General features: G+C 40.7%; 1 protein-coding gene across 1 annotated transcript in view; it reads left to right on the top strand.

The window, feature by feature from the left end:
• The window catches only part of LOC107290990 (probable E3 ubiquitin-protein ligase HERC4), a gene marked incomplete in the record, with an annotated part of 47,242 nt that overhangs the window by 5,620 nt on the left and 21,447 nt on the right, over positions 1-20,175 (top strand). The window contains 11 exon segments of the mRNA XM_015819939.1: positions 1,273-1,349; positions 1,905-2,126; positions 3,777-3,868; positions 5,383-5,513; positions 7,150-7,298; positions 7,758-7,831; positions 9,311-9,414; positions 10,723-10,782; positions 11,623-11,725; positions 14,901-15,084; positions 18,159-18,325. Coding sequence (XP_015675425.1) covers positions 1,273-1,349; positions 1,905-2,126; positions 3,777-3,868; positions 5,383-5,513; positions 7,150-7,298; positions 7,758-7,831; positions 9,311-9,414; positions 10,723-10,782; positions 11,623-11,725; positions 14,901-15,084; positions 18,159-18,325 — 1,363 coding nt within the window.

The following is a 20,175-nucleotide window of genomic DNA, read 5'->3' as shown; positions in this document are numbered from 1 at the left end:
CCATTGCTTCTTGTCCTGCCTTCAGGTGCTTTGGAGAATAGATTGACTCCCCCCCCTTAGATACAGGTAGTCCTCAACTTACAACCACAATTGAGCCCAAAATTTCTGTTGCCAAGTGAGACATTTGTTATGTGAATTTTGTCCCATTTTACAATCTTTTTTGCCACGGTTGTTAAGTGAATCACTGCAGTTGTTAAGTTAGTAACACAATTGTTAGGTGAATCTGATTTTCCCATTGACTTTGCTTGTCACAAGGTTGCAAAAAGACTGCCAAGCATCCGAATTTTGATCACATGACCGTGGGGATGCTGCAATGGTCATAAGTATGAAAAACAGTCATAAATCAATTTTTTCAATGCGGTTCTATCTTTGAACGGTCACTGAATGAACTGTTGTAAGTCAAGGACTACCTGTATTGGAACACTGCCATGCTGCTGGTCATCCTCTTCTTCTCTTTTTGTCCTGGTTCTGACTGATGGAACCAAATAAATCAGAACTCCGAGGTTACGGATTTCCTCAAATCAAACATATTCTTTGAGGAAATCTCTAGCCTTGGAGTTCTGATTTATTTGGTTCCATCAGTCGGAACCATGACATTAAACCAAGTCTGAAAATCCACCCCCCCAAAGATCCCAAGTAATTAAAATTAATAATTCCACACCCTCAACTATACTACTGATCACATTATTCAATGAAACTATTTGGCAGGCTGTTTAACAGATTGTTTTCCCTCCTCCTTCTTTGTGTAGGAATGACCTTGGTTCCCACGGGACCCAATCTGTTTAGTCTAGCAAAATGGGCTCCCTTCTCCCTCCCTTTCATGTGGCAACTTAGAACAACAAAGATGGCTTTAGCCAGGTTCATTGAAGTTGACACTTTTCTTCTATCTTTCCTAGCATTAGGGCCTCGACTTTCACATACAGCAGGGGTGTCAAACTGCCAGCCCGCAGGCAGAACGTATCATAGTGAAACTGCGCCCACCCCATTGCCGGCAATGGCAAAAAAAGTCACGATATGTCGCGACGCGTCATGTGACATTGCAAGTTTGACATCCCTGACATACAGTAACGTGTCTGAAGTAAGACAATTTGAATCTGGTCATTTATGCCTCAAGTGAGAACTACTAGCAGAGTAATATGAAAATACAGAGCTATTTGTGAAGCACACATTTCAGTGACAGGTGTTTTTACACTTGACTTTCTTGTCTACTTCTTATATAAGAGGTATTGATAACTGAGCAACATGTATTCCTTTTTTTTTTTTTTTTTGCAGACTACTGAAAGAATTAGGAAACAAATACATTGTACAGATTGCATGTGGTGACCATCATTCCATGGCTCTTTCAAAAGGTACTGGCTATTTGTGCATTTCTTTTAACAACTCTCTGACTTGCCTTTTATTTCAGTTGAAATGTCTCCGCGGATGTGCACAGCCCCAGCTAGCTTAAAATCAAGGAAAAGCTTCCATGTAAGCAGAGTGGGATAGAAATATATATATATAGATCAGTGGTTCTCAACCTTTTTAATGCCGCAACCCCCAACCGGTCATAAGTCGAGGACTAAACCGGTCGTAAGTCGAGGACTAAACCGGTCGTAAGTCGAGGACTACCCAACCGGTCGTAAGTCGAGGACTTTCCCTGCCCGGGAGCACCGCGCATGTGTGGTTCCGCCCCCTGCGCCGGCCGAGGCGTAGCTGGCAAGCGGCAGAGACGGAGCAGGCCGACCACCAGCTGGCCCAGCTCAAGGGAGGTAAGGCACCCGCCGGAAAAGGGGAAAAAAATGGCGGACAGCCTTGCTTGGCGACCCCCGTGAAATGGTCGATCGACCCCATAGGTTGAGAACCGCTGATATAGATAAATATGGATAATTCTGTATTAACAGCTTCTTTTTGTGTGTGGTGCTCAGGAGGAGAACTCTTTGCCTGGGGTGAGAATGAACATGGCCAGCTTGGAGTGGAAAAGAAGATGGGTCACATTAAGGAACCACAGCTGGTACTAGCACTGGAAGGCATTCCTTTGATTATGATTGCAGCTGGATCTGCTCACAGCATGGTTGTCTCTATATTTGGGACTGTTTACTCTTGGGGAAAGAATACGTTTGGACAACTGGGCCTTGGAGACACAGAAGGTGAGGAGAAATTCTGGGAATGGGGTGGAGGAGGCATTTGAGATGCGCTCATTCATAATCATAGGAAATGGATCAGCTAAACTCATTGTTTCTGAGCTTGGTTGTTTTCTTGCAGACGTTTCATCACCAAACTAGGTAATAGCATCAGTGCACTGATAATGTTACCTAGTTTGGTAATGAAACATCTGCAGGAGAACAACCAAGCTCATCAGAGAGCACTAAGGACCTCGCATCTTCTAGGACAGGGGTTTCCAACCGGGGGTGTGAGACGATATTCCAGGGGGTGCGAAAACTTGGGTTTTCAAAACTATAGTGTATATGCATAATTAGTTGCCGTTATTTCGAACTTTTGTAAGGGGTGCAAGAATATATCAGAAGCGTTCTAGGGGTACAGGGTATAGAAAAGGTTGAGAGCCACTGTTCTAGGAGAAGATGGTCCTGAGGGTAATTTAAATCAACACATTTGGAAAGCTCTGATTTGGTTTTCAAATATAACATATAGGTAGTCCTTGCTCATTCATTTAGCGACCAAAGTTAACAATGGCACTAGAAAAGAAATTACTTACCAGTGGCCCTCACATGATTGCCACAGTGTCCCCATAGTTACATGATTGTGATTTGGGCACTTGGCAACCATTGTGCAAACTGCAATGATCGCAGCGTTCTGTGGTCATGTGATCGCCATTTGCAATCCTTCCAGCCAGCTTCCGATAAGCAAAATCAATGGTGAAACCAGCAAGGAAGGTTGCAAATCACAGTTAATAACCATGGTAATTTGCTTAATGGCCGTGGGGAAAAAGTTGTAAAATCAGATGTAATCCCATGATGTCTCACTTAATGTCTCTACTGTTTAACAATGAATGGTGGGGTCCCTATTGGTAGTCCCTGTATGTTCTTAAATAGAGAAAGGAAGCACCGTACTTGACAAAGAATCCAATTTTGTATGCAAAACCTGGGCAGCTTGCACGTTAGGCAGCGGTATTAACCTTTTGAGCCACAGGTTCGAATCCCAGAGGGGTATGACTAGCTGATGAGAGCTAAAGAGCTTGAAATAGCTATACTAGTCTCCCATTAACTCTTTGTCAGCCACAAAAAAATTGAATTTACAGTGTTCACAGTATGTGACGTTCTGCCTATTGTTTTATCAATGAGAATAAAATGCAAAACAGAAAGACATACATCCAACACTAACAACAATAAAAAAGAAAAAAATGTGTACAAAAAAGAAAGAAAATGCGCTAAATATCAAATCAATTTAACATTAAACATAAACATATAGAATTCAGCCTGACTGGATGCTGAGGGGAAAAAAAGAAAAAATGATAAATTCTCCTCCTCTTTAGATAACGGGTTTAGAAATAGTCATAAGCTTTCCCATCCTGGTTTAACGAAAATACTACATTAAATAAACAAATATTCCTGGTAAGGAGATCTCTATCTGATAATCAAATCGGCCCAACATCAGGATCATAGTACATTTTTTTTTTAAAGTCAACACGTTAACCCAAACATTACACTAATCTTCAAATCCCTCTGTTAACCATCTGTTATTGTACGTGTTAAATACAATAACAGATTTTATTTCACCTTTTTAAAAAACATTGTCATTGTCTGGAAGTGGTTATATTTAATTTTCCTTTTACCTTTCAGACAGATACATTCCTGCACAAGTCAAGGCATTGGAGCATAAGAAGACAGTTTTTATTTCATGTGGTGGCGAGCACACTGCAGTTCTCTCAAAGGTTTATATTTACCATTTTTTAAAACTTTTCGTCTGATTTGTGTGAAATCTTGTATGATACCTTCCTCTCGGATTCACCTCTAAGAGTTTGTCTCAGAACTAGTGAGACAGGTGCCAGCCCTCATGATGATTCTGAAGGCTAGAAAGAGTCTCAGAAACCTCTTGAGATGACCATTGACACACACACAATGTTCTGAGGCTGTTTCTACCTTTGGAAATATTACATTGGCTAGCTTTCCACAGTAATTGTGTCTCGCATTGGCTGGGCGTACTTGTCAGCAGCTGTATAGAAAGATAAGGTGAGTGGACCAACACAGTTGGGTGGGGAGAAGGCCCAAGCCTTCTAGGAGTGGTGGGACAGGGAGAAGGCCTATGCTTTCCAGGAATGGTGGCACAAAGGGAAAATCTGTGCATTGGTGGGCCACCCAGCAGAGACCTCTTGTGCTGCAGTGGCTGCCATGGTGATATGGGCAGGGCACACTGCTTTGAACAAATGATCCTAAGTCGAAAATTACCTGTACTAATACAGTCTTCTCTAGAATTCTAAACCACATTCAGATAAAGGTGCTTTGCATCTAATGTCAAAGAAACACAAATGGGACAATCCAGAAGAGGGTCATGATTAATTGAGGCATCCATAAATACTGTAAAATAAATACATCTTTATTTCCTTGCTTGAATTTCTTCTTTGGCCACATCTATAAATGGGTGGGGTTAGGGTTACAGTTTTTTAAAAATCTTGTTCAATCACAGAATCAACTCTTACACCAATGCTATGTTTAAGGGCATTGTGGGAAATTAAAAGGGACTTCAACCTTTGCCATGCAGGTCTACGGATACAATTCCAAGGCTTATAGGAGGGCTGTGAAAGGACCTCTGGCCAAGACCTCAATAAGCCATGCAAAGTCCAACACAGCTGTACTCTTAGCAGGAGTAAAATAGATGCAGCCTTCAACTTACAACCAAAATTGAGCCAAAATTTTCCATTGCTAGGTGAGACAGTTGTTAAGTGGGATTTGCCCATTTTACAACCTTTCCACGGTTTTTAAGTGAATCATTGCAGTTGTTAAATTAGTAACACAGTTGTTAAGTGAATCTGGTTTCCCCATTGACTTTGCTTGTCAGAAGGTCGCAAAAGGTGATTATATGACACTTCAACCATCGTATGAACCAGTTCCCAAGCATCTGAATTTTGATCATGTGACCTTGGGGATGCTGCAATGGTAGTAAGTGTAAAAAAATGATCATAATTCACTTTTTTAGTGTTGTTGTAACTTTGAATGGTCATTAAACAAATGATTGTAAGTTGAGGACTACATGATTGTACTGCCCTCCTTGATATAGATTTAAGTTTCCTTGGTGATGTCTGTGTAGTGCAGAATATAGACTACATACTTTCTACTATGTACTACCATTCCTCCTTCCCTTCACAATGTGTACAACTTTTAATATTCCCAGCCAAGTGACAAAGTCATTGTGTTGAACGGTGCCATGTTTTTCCTCTTTCCCACTAAGGATGGATTAGTCTGCACCTTTGGATCTGGCTGCTACGGGCAGCTTGGCCACAATTCCACCTGCAATGAGCTGTTTCCGCGTCTTGTGGCAGAGCTGTTTGGTGCACAAGTGACCCAGGTAGCGTGCGGAAGGTAAGAAATCCCTGTTCCTTCCAAATATTTGATGGTGTCAGAAGGACAACTGGTATCGTGAAATCAGGAAAAGATTCCTGCCCTCCAAAGTTGCACGTCAGTGGAACGGAGGCAACAACAAGCAAGAGAAACACATACATTAATATGTGGTACCAATGAAGGAGAATATTTGTAGTTCAGGGTTGACATGAGGGGTCCTTGGTGCTCTCTGAGCTTCCTTGTTTTCTTGCAGACGTTTCATTACCTTAACTAGGTAACATCATCAGTGTTAGTAAGGAAGTGCTGTTTGCTGTCAGTTTATATTCTGGTGTCTTGCCTGTCTGTGTGGGTGGGGGCGGTCTTAGGGATTCTTTGGTTGGGCTGTTTACTAATGGCTCTTTGGCAGCTTATTGATTGGGGTATTACATAGATTAACTCCAAGGTCAACTTCAGACCAACAATCAAGTAAGCAATACCTCATTCAAGAAACTGCCAAAGAGCCATTAGTAAACAGCTCAACCAAAGAATCCCTAAGACCGCCCCCACCCACCCAGACAGGCAAGACACCAGAATATAAACTGACAGCAAACAGCACTCCTTACTAGCATTGATGATGTTACCTAGTTAGGGCAATGAAACGTCTGCAAGAAAACAAGCAAGCTCAGAGAACACCAAGGACCCCACGTTAATATGTGCTAGTGGCTGCCTTTGAAGACCAACTGGAAGCTTCAACTGGTCCAGATTACAGCAGCTGAAGTGATGCTTCAGCTTGTCTAACTGACACCTTTGCTTCATGAACTGTAGTGGTGCCAGTATTGTTCTAGGTTTGATTCAAGATGCTGCTTATTACCTTAAAAACCTACATAGCAGAGGCCCTGGGTTACTTGAAGGACTGCCTATCTTCCATGCTTTCTGCCTATCCACCATGAGCCAACAGAGTCAGTGAGCTCCATGTCCTTTCAGTGAAACAATGCCATCTAGGGGGAATCCAGGTCATTTCTCTGGAATTAGATTCTTCTTGAGATCCGTGTGGCTCCCATCCTGAAGAAGGCCTTGAAGACCTGGCTTTTCTCCTTGGGGTAAGGTAGATGGAACCCTGTAGGTGTAGGATGTGTGGTTTTTTTATATGTGTGCTGTATTGAGTGACTGGATATTATCTTGCCTATATATTTTGAATACTGCAAAATGGAATATATGAAAAATGGAAAGCAAGCTGTGTCTCATCACTGGCAAGGCATCTGAGGTTTTTTTTAAAAAAAAAAATAGGTTGGTGATATTCAGTGCTAAAATCTGGCAATAGAGAACTGACTCCTTTATTCAAGATTTTCAAAGAGCTCAACCTGAATATGAATCAGTAAATAAAAAAGCAGGGAAGGCAGATCAAAACAATTGCAAAGAGAATTATTATAAAGGCAAATCTAATAACCGTTTCAGAATCAAGAAATAAAAATTCTGCAAACCAAGAAATGGAACAGGACTCTGTTTGGTCCCCAGATCAAGGGCTGTTGCTAATCAAAAGCTATTGCTTCAGAGTTGTAAAGAAACAACAGAACAAGAATATGTTGTGGTCAACGGTCATAATATCGTCTCAGTTTATAAAGGCCTGATGAGGTCAATAAAACTTCTACCTATAAACTATCTTTGATTCTGCAAACAGATGGCACACTTTGGTTTATGTCCCGGCACTTGGGGAAGTATATGCATTTGGCTACGGAGGAGAAGGGCAACTTGGAGAAGGAAGAACAAGTGACCAGCTGGTTCCCCTTCCTCTTGATCTGGATGTTCGTAATAAACACATGAAGTACAGTAAGTCACTCCATTTTTCAAGCGGAATGTTGTGTGCAAACTACAAGCTAAATCCTAAGGCCGAAAATTATTTTCAGGTTACAATAAAAACCGGATGCATACAGAGAGATGTGGCTAGCAGGGAAAAATGTGGACCAAGACACAAATAAAGGCTGTGTCAGAGAACAAAATTGGGGTGGGATATTGGCTTGTGGTTATAATTATGTTGTCTTAATAGACAATCCTGATTTGACAGCATATGTGTTCTCAAATAAGTATCTGATTATAGCAGCTGATTCTATTTCGGTGTGCTGAGTTGATTCTTGACATGCAGCGATTGATTCTGATGAGATACTGAGAAGTTTCTGTTGAGTAGCTTGCACTGTAAGTGTCCTTAGTCAAAGCTCTACTAACTGGATTCTAGATAGAAATCTTTCTTAATCTTAAAGGAGTCACTCTTTTTTCTGTCTCTTACTAAAGGAAGTACCTTGGGCAAGGTAGTTAAAATCATTGCTGGAGACAACCAAAGTATTGTGCTTCATCTGGAAGAAAAGGTAATCAAATGGGGAACTTGCCAACAAACATATATAATTTGTAACACAAAATGCCAACATTTGACTTCTAATTTTTGTAAAAAAAATTCATTCCAGAATTGGCCTTGTCATGAGTCAAACAGGGCTTGCCTAAAGCTTTGAAAAAATGCCCTATTTCACTCACATGATAATCCTAAATGCTGCATCATTTCATGACATGGATTATTGTTCCAAAATGTTTTATTGGTTATTCAGTGTCTATCTAGACAGTTAGTAAATTCTTGTCTCAATCACATTTTATCCTTTATCAGTAGAAAGATAACAATATTGTTGAGTCAAGTTTGATGTGTTAGGAACAGGTGAATACAATTAGACTTTAGATTTAGGCTAATCTTTAGACACGATTCATTCTGGTTTTCTTCCTTAATATTTTTTTCAAGTTGACAGTCTAGTCTGGTATTTCTCAGCCTTGGTCACTTTAAGATACGTAGACTTCAATTCCCAGAATTCCCCAGCTAGCCATTCTGGGAGTTGAAGTCCACACTTCTTAAAGTAGCTGAGGTTGAGAAACACTAATCTAGTCTATAGTAATTTGTATTTTCTAGTCATTTCCTATCCAGATATTAACCAATTTAATTTTTTTCCAAATCCAAGCAGTGTCAGGCAAGGGTTGTCATCTACTGATCGCTCTTTTTCCACTAATCTCTGTTTTTAAAAAGTAACATAGTATTTTGGGCTCCATATATAAATTGCGATTCTAATAAAAGGTTGTGTTTGTACTTCTGAATTGAAGTGGAGCAGAAGAAGACATAGCTTGTCACCTGCTAAGAGAGACAAGCTATTGTTGTTAATATAATCAGGCAACTTCTAGTATCTAAGAGAGATCCAAATTATACATGGATCCATGTATGATCCAAATTATATATGGAAACGCCACATTAATGGATGTACAACCAGAATTTCTTTTTCCTGATATATTTTATACCCAGTTCTGGGAAAATATTTTCTATCCCTTAGCAGTAATACAATTTAAGGGAAGGTAATTTTCATTCCACTAAAAACTGATTTCTTAAAAGGCCAAACAAATAGTGTGTGTGTGTGTGTGTATAAAACGCCCCAAACTAGGGGCGTTAAGCAGGCTCAAGTCACTACTGCGATACATTACAAATTCAGATTTCTTTTTGCTGACAAAGAGTTAAAGAATTAAGTGGGAGACTAGTATAGCTATTTCAGGCTATATATATACACTAGTATAGCTATTTCAGCTACATACACACACACACACACACACACACACATATATATATGCTTGAAAATCAACTTTGCTCTTTATGGGTTGCTCATGCAACAGTTTCAATATTTTTATAATTCTAGTCTCTGCATTAGAGAAAGTACCTTTATGTACAGCTTCTCCTGATCTGTCGTTTAAACATGAAGCCATATACATTGTACCAGATATGTGAAAATACATTTTTACCTTTCTTTTTTTTTTTTTTGCAGAATGCATACGCTAATGTAACGCAAACACTAGCCACAGTGGAGGAGGAAAAGTTTGCTAAGTGGTTGTCCAATTTGGGTCCCAGCTGCTGGGATAATATACAATGGTAAATATCACCACAGATAATCTGATTTCCATAGTTGCTGCAAACAAATAGGCAGTCCTCACTTATCAACAGTAATTGGGATTGGGAACTCCCTTGTTAAGTAATGTAGTCATACAATGCAATGGCATTGACGTATGACAGCCGTTCCAGCAATCCCACTTGCTATCGTTACTTAAATCCCATGTGGATGCAGCTTCTTGCAATCACGTTTTCATCATTTGTGAGCTTCTGCTGGCTTCCCCATTGACTTGCTTGACAGAAGTCAGCAATGAAGGCCACGAATGGACCATTCAGTAGCCATAGCTATGAGGACTGGCTGTAAGTCCCCCTTGTTCAGCACCATCATAACTGTTGCTGAATGTGTGGTCATTAAATGAGGACTACCTCTCTGTCATAAGTTAGCGTTTGTAAAATAATATTATAAATCCAGAATCAAATGCAACTGGGCAATATCTGGTCAATGGAAAATAGACTGGTGTGTTTCCCGATTTAGTGGTATTAGTCTCCCTTTAGGGATTCTATAGGGATTCTATAGTTTAAACTAGAGTCATTGGTCCTTAATTCTAGCTAAAAGCCACCAATATATTTTAAATAAGAATAGGTACATATAAGAATAGGTACATAAGTACATGCATACATTACACTGTTTCTTTTTGAAATAAGCATTTCAAAGAGCACATAAATGGATGTGAAGATCAAATCAAACCAACAGATATGTCAAACAGAAGCAACAATACTTGTCACCACCGCCTTATAACTATTGGGCCACATGGATTGCAATCTAAACCAACCACCTTCCAAGAGCATTAAATATTTCTCGTTCCATTTTTAATTTCCTAAAAGTAACGTCTTCTTTACTGTCTGAACCAAGAGCCATTATCTGCACCTAACTATGGCATTCACAATATATCTAAAAGATGCTAAACTGTAGAAGGTATTATAGACTTTGACATTACTTTACCAGCAAAATGGTAACTTCTGCCTACTGGATTCCTGGGTGTATTGATTCCAGCGAGTAACTTTAGGGCTTTTGATGGAAGAAAAGGCCTTTTATGTTTGTCCTATAGTAAAGAATGTGATAGATGTGGTCCTGCTGTTGTCTTTTCTCTCTTGCCCTCTTATTACAAAGATTTCAGTACTATATGACTTTCTGCAAGGGACAATAGGTAGCACAAAGTTCATTTCCAAAACGAACTAGATAGTGTTATAAACAAAGATTCTTGTCCATTTCGTCTTAGTTGTAAATCCAGCTCAGTTCTGAAATCAAACTAATAAAAAACACTGCTTGCGTTTCTTTTCCATAAACAGGAATATTAAATTGATCTTCTCATCAGCAGCTTGCATCAATGGCAGTTTTCTACACCAGAGGTAATTTGCATCCGTCAAAGAACTGATATATTTTCTAACTGTTACTATAAATTAAGGAAGACCCCACCCCCACCCTGTCCCCCAACCCACCTGTTCACAGGGCCACTCACCGCCTCCAGGGCCCACTGCAGATTGCCCAGGCAGCCCAGCAGTACCATGGTGGCCACGCCCTCTGCCCGCGCCCCGCAGCATCAACTGTGCGGGATGGGGCAGGAGTCTTGTCTACGCTGCCTGGCTGCCATGTCCTTGGCTGCGCTGCTCCGTGTGGGCCACGCTCGGGGGCGATTCTCCTCCAGGGGGGCTGCTGGTGAGGAGGGGGTCGTGGGGGGAGGCGAGGCTGGGGCAACGGCACGTGTGCCCACAGAGAGGGCTCCGAGTGCCGCCTCTGGCACCCGTGCCATAGGTTCACCACCACTAATATAGAGCAAAACTAAGAAGGAGGTGTATTTATCAAGTGGTGGTTGCAGTGTTTAGAATGCAGTATTGCAGGCTAATTCTGCCGACTGCCAGCAGTTCGATTCTGATCAGCTTGATGTTGACTCAGCCTTCCATCCTTCCAAGATCGGTAAAATGAGGATCCAGATTGTTGGGGCAATATGCTGACTCTGTAAACAGCTTAGAGAGGGCTGTAAAGCACTGTGAAGCGGTATATAAGTCTGAGTGCTATTGCTATCAATCTTGAGGACCATGCTAATTATTATAAAAGGGTCTAGTTGCTACAATCTTGCGATCAACAGAGTAACTTCATACCCAAATCTAATCCAAATCTTTCACAATGTACAAGTTTACACTAGGTAGAGAAGAGACTATGATGGTGATTGATCCTTATCTTTCCTGCAGGGAAGAAAAATTCAGAACATTTGAGGAGACTGTTGGTGTTGATATGTCAGCTGTTCTTCTTTTCTTTGAGAAGATTGCCAGTAAGCCTAAAGTCTTCACAAAGGTATAACATGCCATTAAGATTTCACATATAGAATATAATAGACTATTTCCTGGTGTTTCTCTAAGGGGAGTCAAACCCAAGTAAATAATTCTGAGTGGGCTGAGAAGCTTATAAGAAAGCCTTTTATACCAAGATTGTCTCTGTACTTTATGGTTGCAGCAGAATGCAGGGTTTATTCAAGGCCAGCAATTCTTTTACCTAGAGGATCAATTAATAATTGCTGGAGAAACATCTAACGTATTTGTTTAGTAAAGGTGCTACAAATAACAAAATTGAACATTTTTTTTCTTCCTCCTGAACTTGGTTAGCTTAAAACAAGTATATTTTATTTGGAACACCATAAATTAATCTCAATTCAGAGGATTAATTTCCAATAAATTGCTTCATCTTCTTGGAACAATTGGAATAATAATAATAATAATAATAATAATAATAATAATAATAATAATAATAATAATAATAATAATAATAAAGTTGGAAGGGACCTTGGAGGTCATTGAGTCCAACCCCCTGCCCAGGCAGGAACTCTACACCATTTCAGACAAACGGCTGTCCAGTCTCTTCTTAAAAACTTCCAGTGTTGGAGCATTCACCACTTCTAGAGGCAGGTTGTTCCACTGGTTAATTGTTCTAACTGTCAGGAAGTTTCTCCTTAGTTCTAAGTTGCTTCTCTCCTTGATCAGTTTCCATCCATTGCTTCTTGTCCTGCCTTCAGGCGCTTTGGAAAATAGCTTGACTCCCTCTTCTTTGTGGCAGCCCCTGAGATATTGAATGCTGCTATCATGTCCCCCCTCGTCCTTCTCTTCATTAAACTATTTATAAATTATTTATAAACTAATTATAAATGATGAAGAAGTCTGGGAATGAAGTTGCAAAATAAAATCAAACCATGGCTTCCTTCTCTAGTCATCTATTGGTTAATGAAACCACCTTCAAGCATTAATATACCCTATTAAGCTCAACTTAATAGGATATATTAATGAGATAAATCCTCTGATCAGTGCTTGATAATGTTTCCCAAATGTACTAGAAGGAAACTTTAATGGTTTTAATAGGTGCTCACACCATCACCACCAAAATGGAGCAGGGCTTTGATAGCATGATTGTGGCTGCCATCTTAATTTTTTTGACAGCCAGTCCACATGCAGTGAACACTTTTGGATGGTAACTAGTTTCAAGCCATGGGCCTAATTTATTTTGCAGTAACTTCTTTAAAAAAATTCTGCATCTGCTTCATATACAAAACAAATGATGAACATTTTTAGCAGCTAAATTAGGCTGCTGAGAATGTTTAGGAACCAGTTAATAGACTACACCAGCACCATGGTGTCCATCTACAGCAGTGTTTCTCAACCTTGACAATTTTAAGGCACGTGGACTTCAACTCCCAGAATTCCACAGCCTGCAATGCTGGCTGTGGAATTCTGAGAGTTGAAGTCCACGTGCCTCAAAATTGTCAAGGTTGAGAAACACTGATCTACAGCAAACTAAAATGTCACCAAAAACAAGTGCATAGTACAAATACCTCTATTATACACTTGCATCCCAAGTCTGATGAGACTAGCTAGCTCATGGCATTTGTGTGGTGACAACATAAATCTCATTTTGTCTTTTGCCTCCCATGAATGCCCAGGCAGCAGGGCAATATAATGAAAATATAGACTATAATGCAAGGCATGGTTAGTCTCTTTGATTATCTGGTTCTGGTCAAACTGGTTCTCTGGGAAAACAAATCCAATACAAGAATAAGCATTCAAATTCATAATGATCCTGAAGACAGAGGCTCTTAATGAGCTTGCAATCCCAGCACACCTGGAGACCACAGGTTGAAGAAGAGCTGTTCTAGATTATGCTGTCAATTCATGTGCATTCCCCTTGCAGAATATGTTTCATGGCATACATGTTACATAAGATGCCTCCCATGATTGAAAATGAAAAAATAAATGCAGAACTTAAAGAAGTCTCTAACAATAACTCTCAGTCTGAGTCCTTGACTTACAATTCAAATACTTTCTCTCTGGTTCTCCACAGTAGACTTTGTGCTGTGTTCAGTACTATACCCTGTTTTGTCCCATGCATTTAACTGTAAGAAAAGTCAATAAAGAGTTGGAAGGAATCTTATAGATAGAATTCTTTATTGGCCAAGTGTGATTGGACACACAAGGAATTTGTCTTCGGTGCATAAGCTCTCATTGTACATAAAAGCTATAAGTGATAAATCATGATCATAGTCATGGTAAAAATACTTTCATCATAAATCATAAGATACAACACTTAGTGATAGTCATAGGATACTAAATAAGCAATCAACATAAATCATACTAGGAACTAAATAAAACAATATAAATTGTAAGATACAAGCAACAAAGTTATAAGGAGATAAGGAGATAAGTAATAGGAAAAATGAGAAGAATAATAGTAATACAGTCTTACTAAATAGTTTGACAGTGTTGTGGGAATTAGTTGTTTAGCAGAGTGATGGCATGGGGGAAACATTGTCCTTGTGTCTAGTTGTTCTGGTGTGCAATGTCCTATAGTGTCGTTTGGAGGGTAGAAGTTGAAACAATTTATGTCCAGGATGTGAGGGGTCTGTAGATATTTTCACAGCCTTCTTTTTGACTCGTGCGGTATACAGGTCGTCAATGGAAGGCAGGCTGATAGCAATTGTTTTTTCTGCAGTCCTAACTATCCATTGAAGTCTGTGTTTGTCTTGTTTGGTTGCAGAGCCAAGCCAGACAGTTATAGAGGAGCAGGTGACAGACTCAGTAATTCCTCTGTAGAACTGTATCAACCGCTCCTTGGGCATCTGAGCTTTCTGAGTTGGCGCAGGAAGAACATTCTTTGTTGTGCTTTTTTTGATGACATTTTAATGTTAGGTGACCACTTTAAGTCTTGAGATACTATAGAACCTAGAAACTTGAAGGTCTCTACTGTTGATACTGTGTTGTCTAGTATTGTAAGAGGCGGTAGATTTTAGGGTTTCTCCTAAAATCTACTATCATTTCTACAGTTTTGAGTGTATTTAGTTCAAGATTGTTCCGGCCGCACCACAAGGTTTGATACAAGGCTAGTTTGATCATGTGCTCAAATATTTCATATAGGGAAGCAAGAAGGAAAACCGGACTCAAGAAATGAATTAAATGCATACATTCTTCTTCCATTCTTCTCTTCAAAGGTGAAAAAGGCTCTGAAGAGCCTTCTGGATTGTCCCCTTTACACTCCAACCTCGCCAGAAGCACTCAGGTTCTTCCTCATTGTGCCCGTACTTTTACAAAAGCAAGATTCCGATTCGGATCATCTCCTTTGCCAACTGGCAAAAGCAATCTGGAACCTCCCACAGCAAGGCAAGCAAGCCCTAGGTAAGGCAGGCGTTCATTTGCTAATTTCGCTGAAATTTCAAACTTCCAGAGAAGTATCAAACTATTTGAGGAAATCACCTCTTCACAATTACATCTGCCCATCCTATCAGGCCAGCCAGGAAGGGCATATTGCAGACCCCATCTATTAAGGAGTTACATCTGATGGGACCCAAGACATGGGCCTCTTCGGAACATCACCCCCTTCTTCCCACAGTGTGACTAGCTCTGACCCCCAGTAACCTCCCAGAAATCCTTCAATATGTGATTTTTTCGGCAGTTCTAGGGATCTCTTGGAAATAGGGAGCCTGTAAGATGGCTTCATTATATGTGAATCTTTTAAATGCTCTCTCTCTCTCTCTTATTTATTTGTATGTTTTCTTGTTTCAATGGTTGCTTTAAGGAATATTTTTATTGTTTGTTTTATTGAGATGGATAGCTGTATCAATTTGATAAATAAAATATTACCCAAACACCCCAGATTCTGAGTTTTGCTTGGATAATAGAGCTACTCCCAATCACTCCTGTTAGACCAGCCAGGTTTTCCAATCTCACAACCACCATCTCGGCTGCAGTCCCAGCACACTTGATCTCTACAGCAGAGCCCTTCTTGAAAAAAAACAGAAATTCTGTCTCCAGAGTTGTGGCTGCTCCATCACTGGAGGTTTTGAGATTGGACAGCCATGTGTCTGGAATGGTATAGAGCAGGGGTAGGCAACCTTGGGTCTTTTATGACTCATGGACTTCAACTCCCAGAATTCCTGAGCCAGCATGGCTCAGCTTGGAAACCTTTCCCCTCAGCATGGCTGACTCAGGAATTCTGGGAGTTGAAGTCCACGAGTCATAAAAGAGCCAAGGTTGCCTACCCCTGGTATAGGGTCTTCTACTTGAGTGGGTGTGTGTGTGTGTGTGTGAGAGAGAGAGAGAGAGAGAGACTAGCATTGAAGTTTGTTATTCTTGGTGGATCTCCTACTGTACATCTGAAGTTAAATAACAAAACGTAACTACAAAAGGCCCTGGATGGAAGATGGAAATCAATATAGAAGTCATATGAATGGCCAGGGATTGCTGCTAAAAGAGAGAAAATATTATGGCCCATTGTAATACCTTCAGTGCAAAATAATGTGTGTTTCATTCAACATTTTTTGTGCTACCTGGGCAAAGATATACATATATACATACATATACACATACATCTTTGTCCAGGTAATACAGAAAACGTTGAATGAATCACATGTTATTAAGGAATCATTACAGATAATCCTTGACAGTTCATTTAGTGACCATTCAAAGTTACAACGGCACCGAAAAAGGTGACCTAGGACCATTTTTTTATACTTAACAACCATTATAGCATCCCCATAGTCACGTGATCATAATTCAGATCCTTGGCAACTGGTTCGTATTTATGACGGTTGCGATATCCTGTGATCACTTTTATTTAACTTTCTGACAAGCAAAGTCAATGGGGAAGCTGGATTCACTTAACAACTTGGTTATTAATTTAACCTCTGTGATGATTCACTTAGCAACCGTGACAAGAAAGGTTATAAAATGGAGCAAAACTCACTTAACAAATGTCTCGCTTAACAACAGAAATTTTGGGCTCAGTTGTGGTTGTAAGTCGAGGAATACTTATACATTGTCTGCCTTGTAATGGTTCATAGGAGAGGGCATTACAATAATAAGACCAAGCAGTATTTGATGCTTCAAATGCATCAAGATAGGAAACCCATCCAAGCACAGGTCATCCTTGACTTGTGGATGGGGAGGAACAGACTCAGGCTCAACCCTTCCAAGACCGAGTGGCTGTGGTTGCCGGCGCCTCGGCATAGTCAGCTGACTCCATCGCTGACTATAGGGGGCGAAATTTTGGCCCCCTCAGAGAAGGCACGCAACTTGGGTGTCCTCCTGGATCCACGGCTGACACTGGAAGACCATTTGTCGACCGTGACCAGGGGGGCGTTCCATCAGGTTCGCCTGATTTACCAGTTGCGTCCTTTTCTGGACCGGGACGCTTTGCGCACAGTCACTCAAGCTCTCGTCACCTCCCGCCTGGACTACTGTAATGCTCTCTACATGGGGCTCCCTTTGAGGAGCACCTGGAGACTTCAACTGGTCCAGAATGCGGCCGCGCGGGCGGTGTTGGGAGGGACTCGTCGCTCCCATGTAACACCGCTCCTGCNTTACTTAGGGATGATTTTAAGAATAATTTTAATAGGAATAACAGCTTCTAATATTTGGTTTTTAATTTGGTTTTATAGGGGTCTATATTTTTTGTATTTTGTATTTGTACTTGTTTTAATATGCTGTGCACCGCCCTGAGTCCTGCGGGAGAAGGGCGGTATATAAATTAAATAAATAAATAAATAAATAAATAAATAATAAATTGAGCCCAAAATTTAAGTTGCTAAACAAGACATTTGCTAAGTGAGTTTGGCCCCATATTATGATCTTTCTTGCCACAGTTGTTAAGTGACTCACTACAGGAGTTAAATTAGTAACACAATTGTTAAGTGAATCTGGTTTCCCCATTGACTTTGCTCATCAGAAAGTCGCAAAAGGTGGTCACATGACCCCGGGACACTGCAACCGTCATAAATATGAGTCTGAATTTGATCATGTGACCATGGGAATGCTGCAACCATCACAAGTGTGAAAGATGGTCATAAGTCACTTTTTTCAGTGACATAACTTTGAATGATCACTAAGTGTAAGCTGAGGACTACCTGTACCTTTCCCATGAACTATTTTTGATGGTCCTCAAGAATCTGGGTAATTGGTTTAGATTACATTGTTTCTGAAAGTCGTTGGGCAATTGTAGTTTTTGCTTAAGGAATTTCTTCCAGTAACATTTACAGGTATCACCTGAAACAAAAGGAAGCAGCCCAATGGCCTGATAAATGATTTTGAATCTATAATTAAATATGGCTTCCCAGGTTTTTGTTTCAATTTTAATCAGCCCAGATTCTAGCCTTATCCAGGAGCAATAGTTACAGTGCATCCCATTGCGAATCGGAGTTACGATAAATGTAAATGTTCTCACTGTGTTCTTTGATTGTCTGCTCTCTTTTCAGAAACTCTCTGGTCCAATCTGGAAGTCGACTTTTTTAAGGATCTGGTGTCCATGTTTCAAAGGCTTATCGGTGTTAATATGTTTTCGTATTATAAATACCGCAGAAGTTTGCGTTCAAAGAAAAATGACTACATTATACCTCTTGAGGTCTTCCAAATGCTTCATCAGGTAAGAAACAAACTTGGACTGAAAATAGTAATGTTATTGTGTATGTTTTTTCAACATTCAGTTTGAATAGTGTGTTTCGTTCTTTAGTTTCATTTATCTCCCCTCCCCCTTTTTTGTGTTTTTTTTGATACTTTGTACATTTTCCTTTCTATCATTATATTAAAGCAATACAATCAACATGAAGAGAAAAAAACATATATATACAGCACACACATAAAGGAATGATGACACACACATATCTCTTTTTAACTGGCTTTGATTTTGTTAAATAGTGGCTGTTCTGTTTTGATCGTGAAGACATTGAGACGAGGCAGGAGTAACAACAGTCTTCTCTTTATTCAATCTCCAACAGAACCAAAAACAAAATGGCGTGGATTCCTTTTATACCCCTTTGCAGGGACAGTGTCAGCCAATCAATGCAACGTATTTCTCCCACCTTGTACATGCGCAATAGGCTGGAGACAGCCTGTCTGGTCCCGGGCATCCACGTGGTCTGCCTGGGCCTCTCTGCAGCTTCCTGCACCTGCTGAGTCACTCAGCAGGCCCAGGACATAACAATGGCTTTTAGCCATGGATAGATTGGCCTCGAGTAAACATGGCCCTTAACCGAAAACGGGAATTGCCCACTGTTGATCTATTCTAGAGCAATACTCTTACTTATTTCAGCAATCACAAAATCACTGATCAGCATAGGTGCAAAATATTATGTCTTCATTCCCAACAGCATGATGTGAATGGACTGGTTTGAATATTCCCAAAGTCAGTAAGATACTGCTTAAAATGCTGAAAGCTTATAAACCAGTTTTTACTGTGAATTGGCTCAGGATGAAGTACTTGGATCACCAAGTACTACCAGGCAAGAGTCTCCACAGTCACCGTCTGATCCAAGGCTCTCTCATTGCCTGCCCATGCCAGGCCACAATTGAAGCCTCAGCCAATTCATGTACCAGGGCTTCAGGAATAATGGCAAGCTCTCTTTGAAACCCTACTGGATCTATCAGTCAACTAGGGTGGACCAATTGAATAGGCCTAACCTCTCTGTGGCGCGGGGCAGCTGCAGAGAATTTCACGGCCAAAAAGGAGAGATGTTAACATCCTCTAATCCCCAGATCACTTTGCCATCCCTTGAGACAAAGACCAGATTCAATGTTTGACCTCCTTTGAGTTGGGCCATCAATAAGTTGGATCAGATCCATGGTTGCCATGGTGGCCATAAACTCTGCAGGGGTAGGCAACCTCGGCTCTTTTATGACTCATGAACTTCAACTCCCAGAATTCCTGAGTCAGCTATGCTGACTCAGGAATTCTGGCAGTTGAAGTCCATGAGTCATAAAAGAGCCGAGGTTGCCTACCCCTGAGTGATCTTTGACTCCAGGTCCAGAGAAGGCAGACTGAAGTCCCCCAGAACCATAAACCTAGGGAACTCCTCCGTGGAGTCCAGGAATTTTGGTAGGCCTCTGCCAGTGCCCGGGGAGGAAGGTGAAAAAGCTGCAAGCCTCACTGATCCCTGCAACCCAACTCCACAAACAGAGTATCATATCTGGCTCTAGGGCAGTGCCCCCAAGGACAATCAGAGACTCCTGAATTATAATGATAGCCACCATATCACCCCTGCCACAAAGGTGTGGCTAGTGCCACACTTGAAAACCAGCAGGGCACATTTCTGAGAGAGGAAGAGCTTCCTCTGTGCCCAACTAGATCTCGGCTCTCTTATCTATGATCATCTCTTATCTATGATCAGATTAGATTGTGAATGAGGTGAGCTTTGCAAATAAAAGCAAATATATACGTATTGCAGGATCCAATCTGAGATGGTCACCATTAGGTTTATTTTTCTAAGCTTTCCGGCT

Source organism: Protobothrops mucrosquamatus, unplaced genomic scaffold (genome assembly GCF_001527695.2).
Source record: "Protobothrops mucrosquamatus isolate PMUCROS unplaced genomic scaffold, P.Mucros_1.0 scaffold1023, whole genome shotgun sequence".
NCBI classification, from domain to species: Eukaryota; Metazoa; Chordata; class Lepidosauria; order Squamata; family Viperidae; genus Protobothrops; species Protobothrops mucrosquamatus.
The sequence above is the reverse complement of the archived record's forward strand: the minus strand, read 5'-3'. Positions and strand labels throughout refer to the sequence as shown.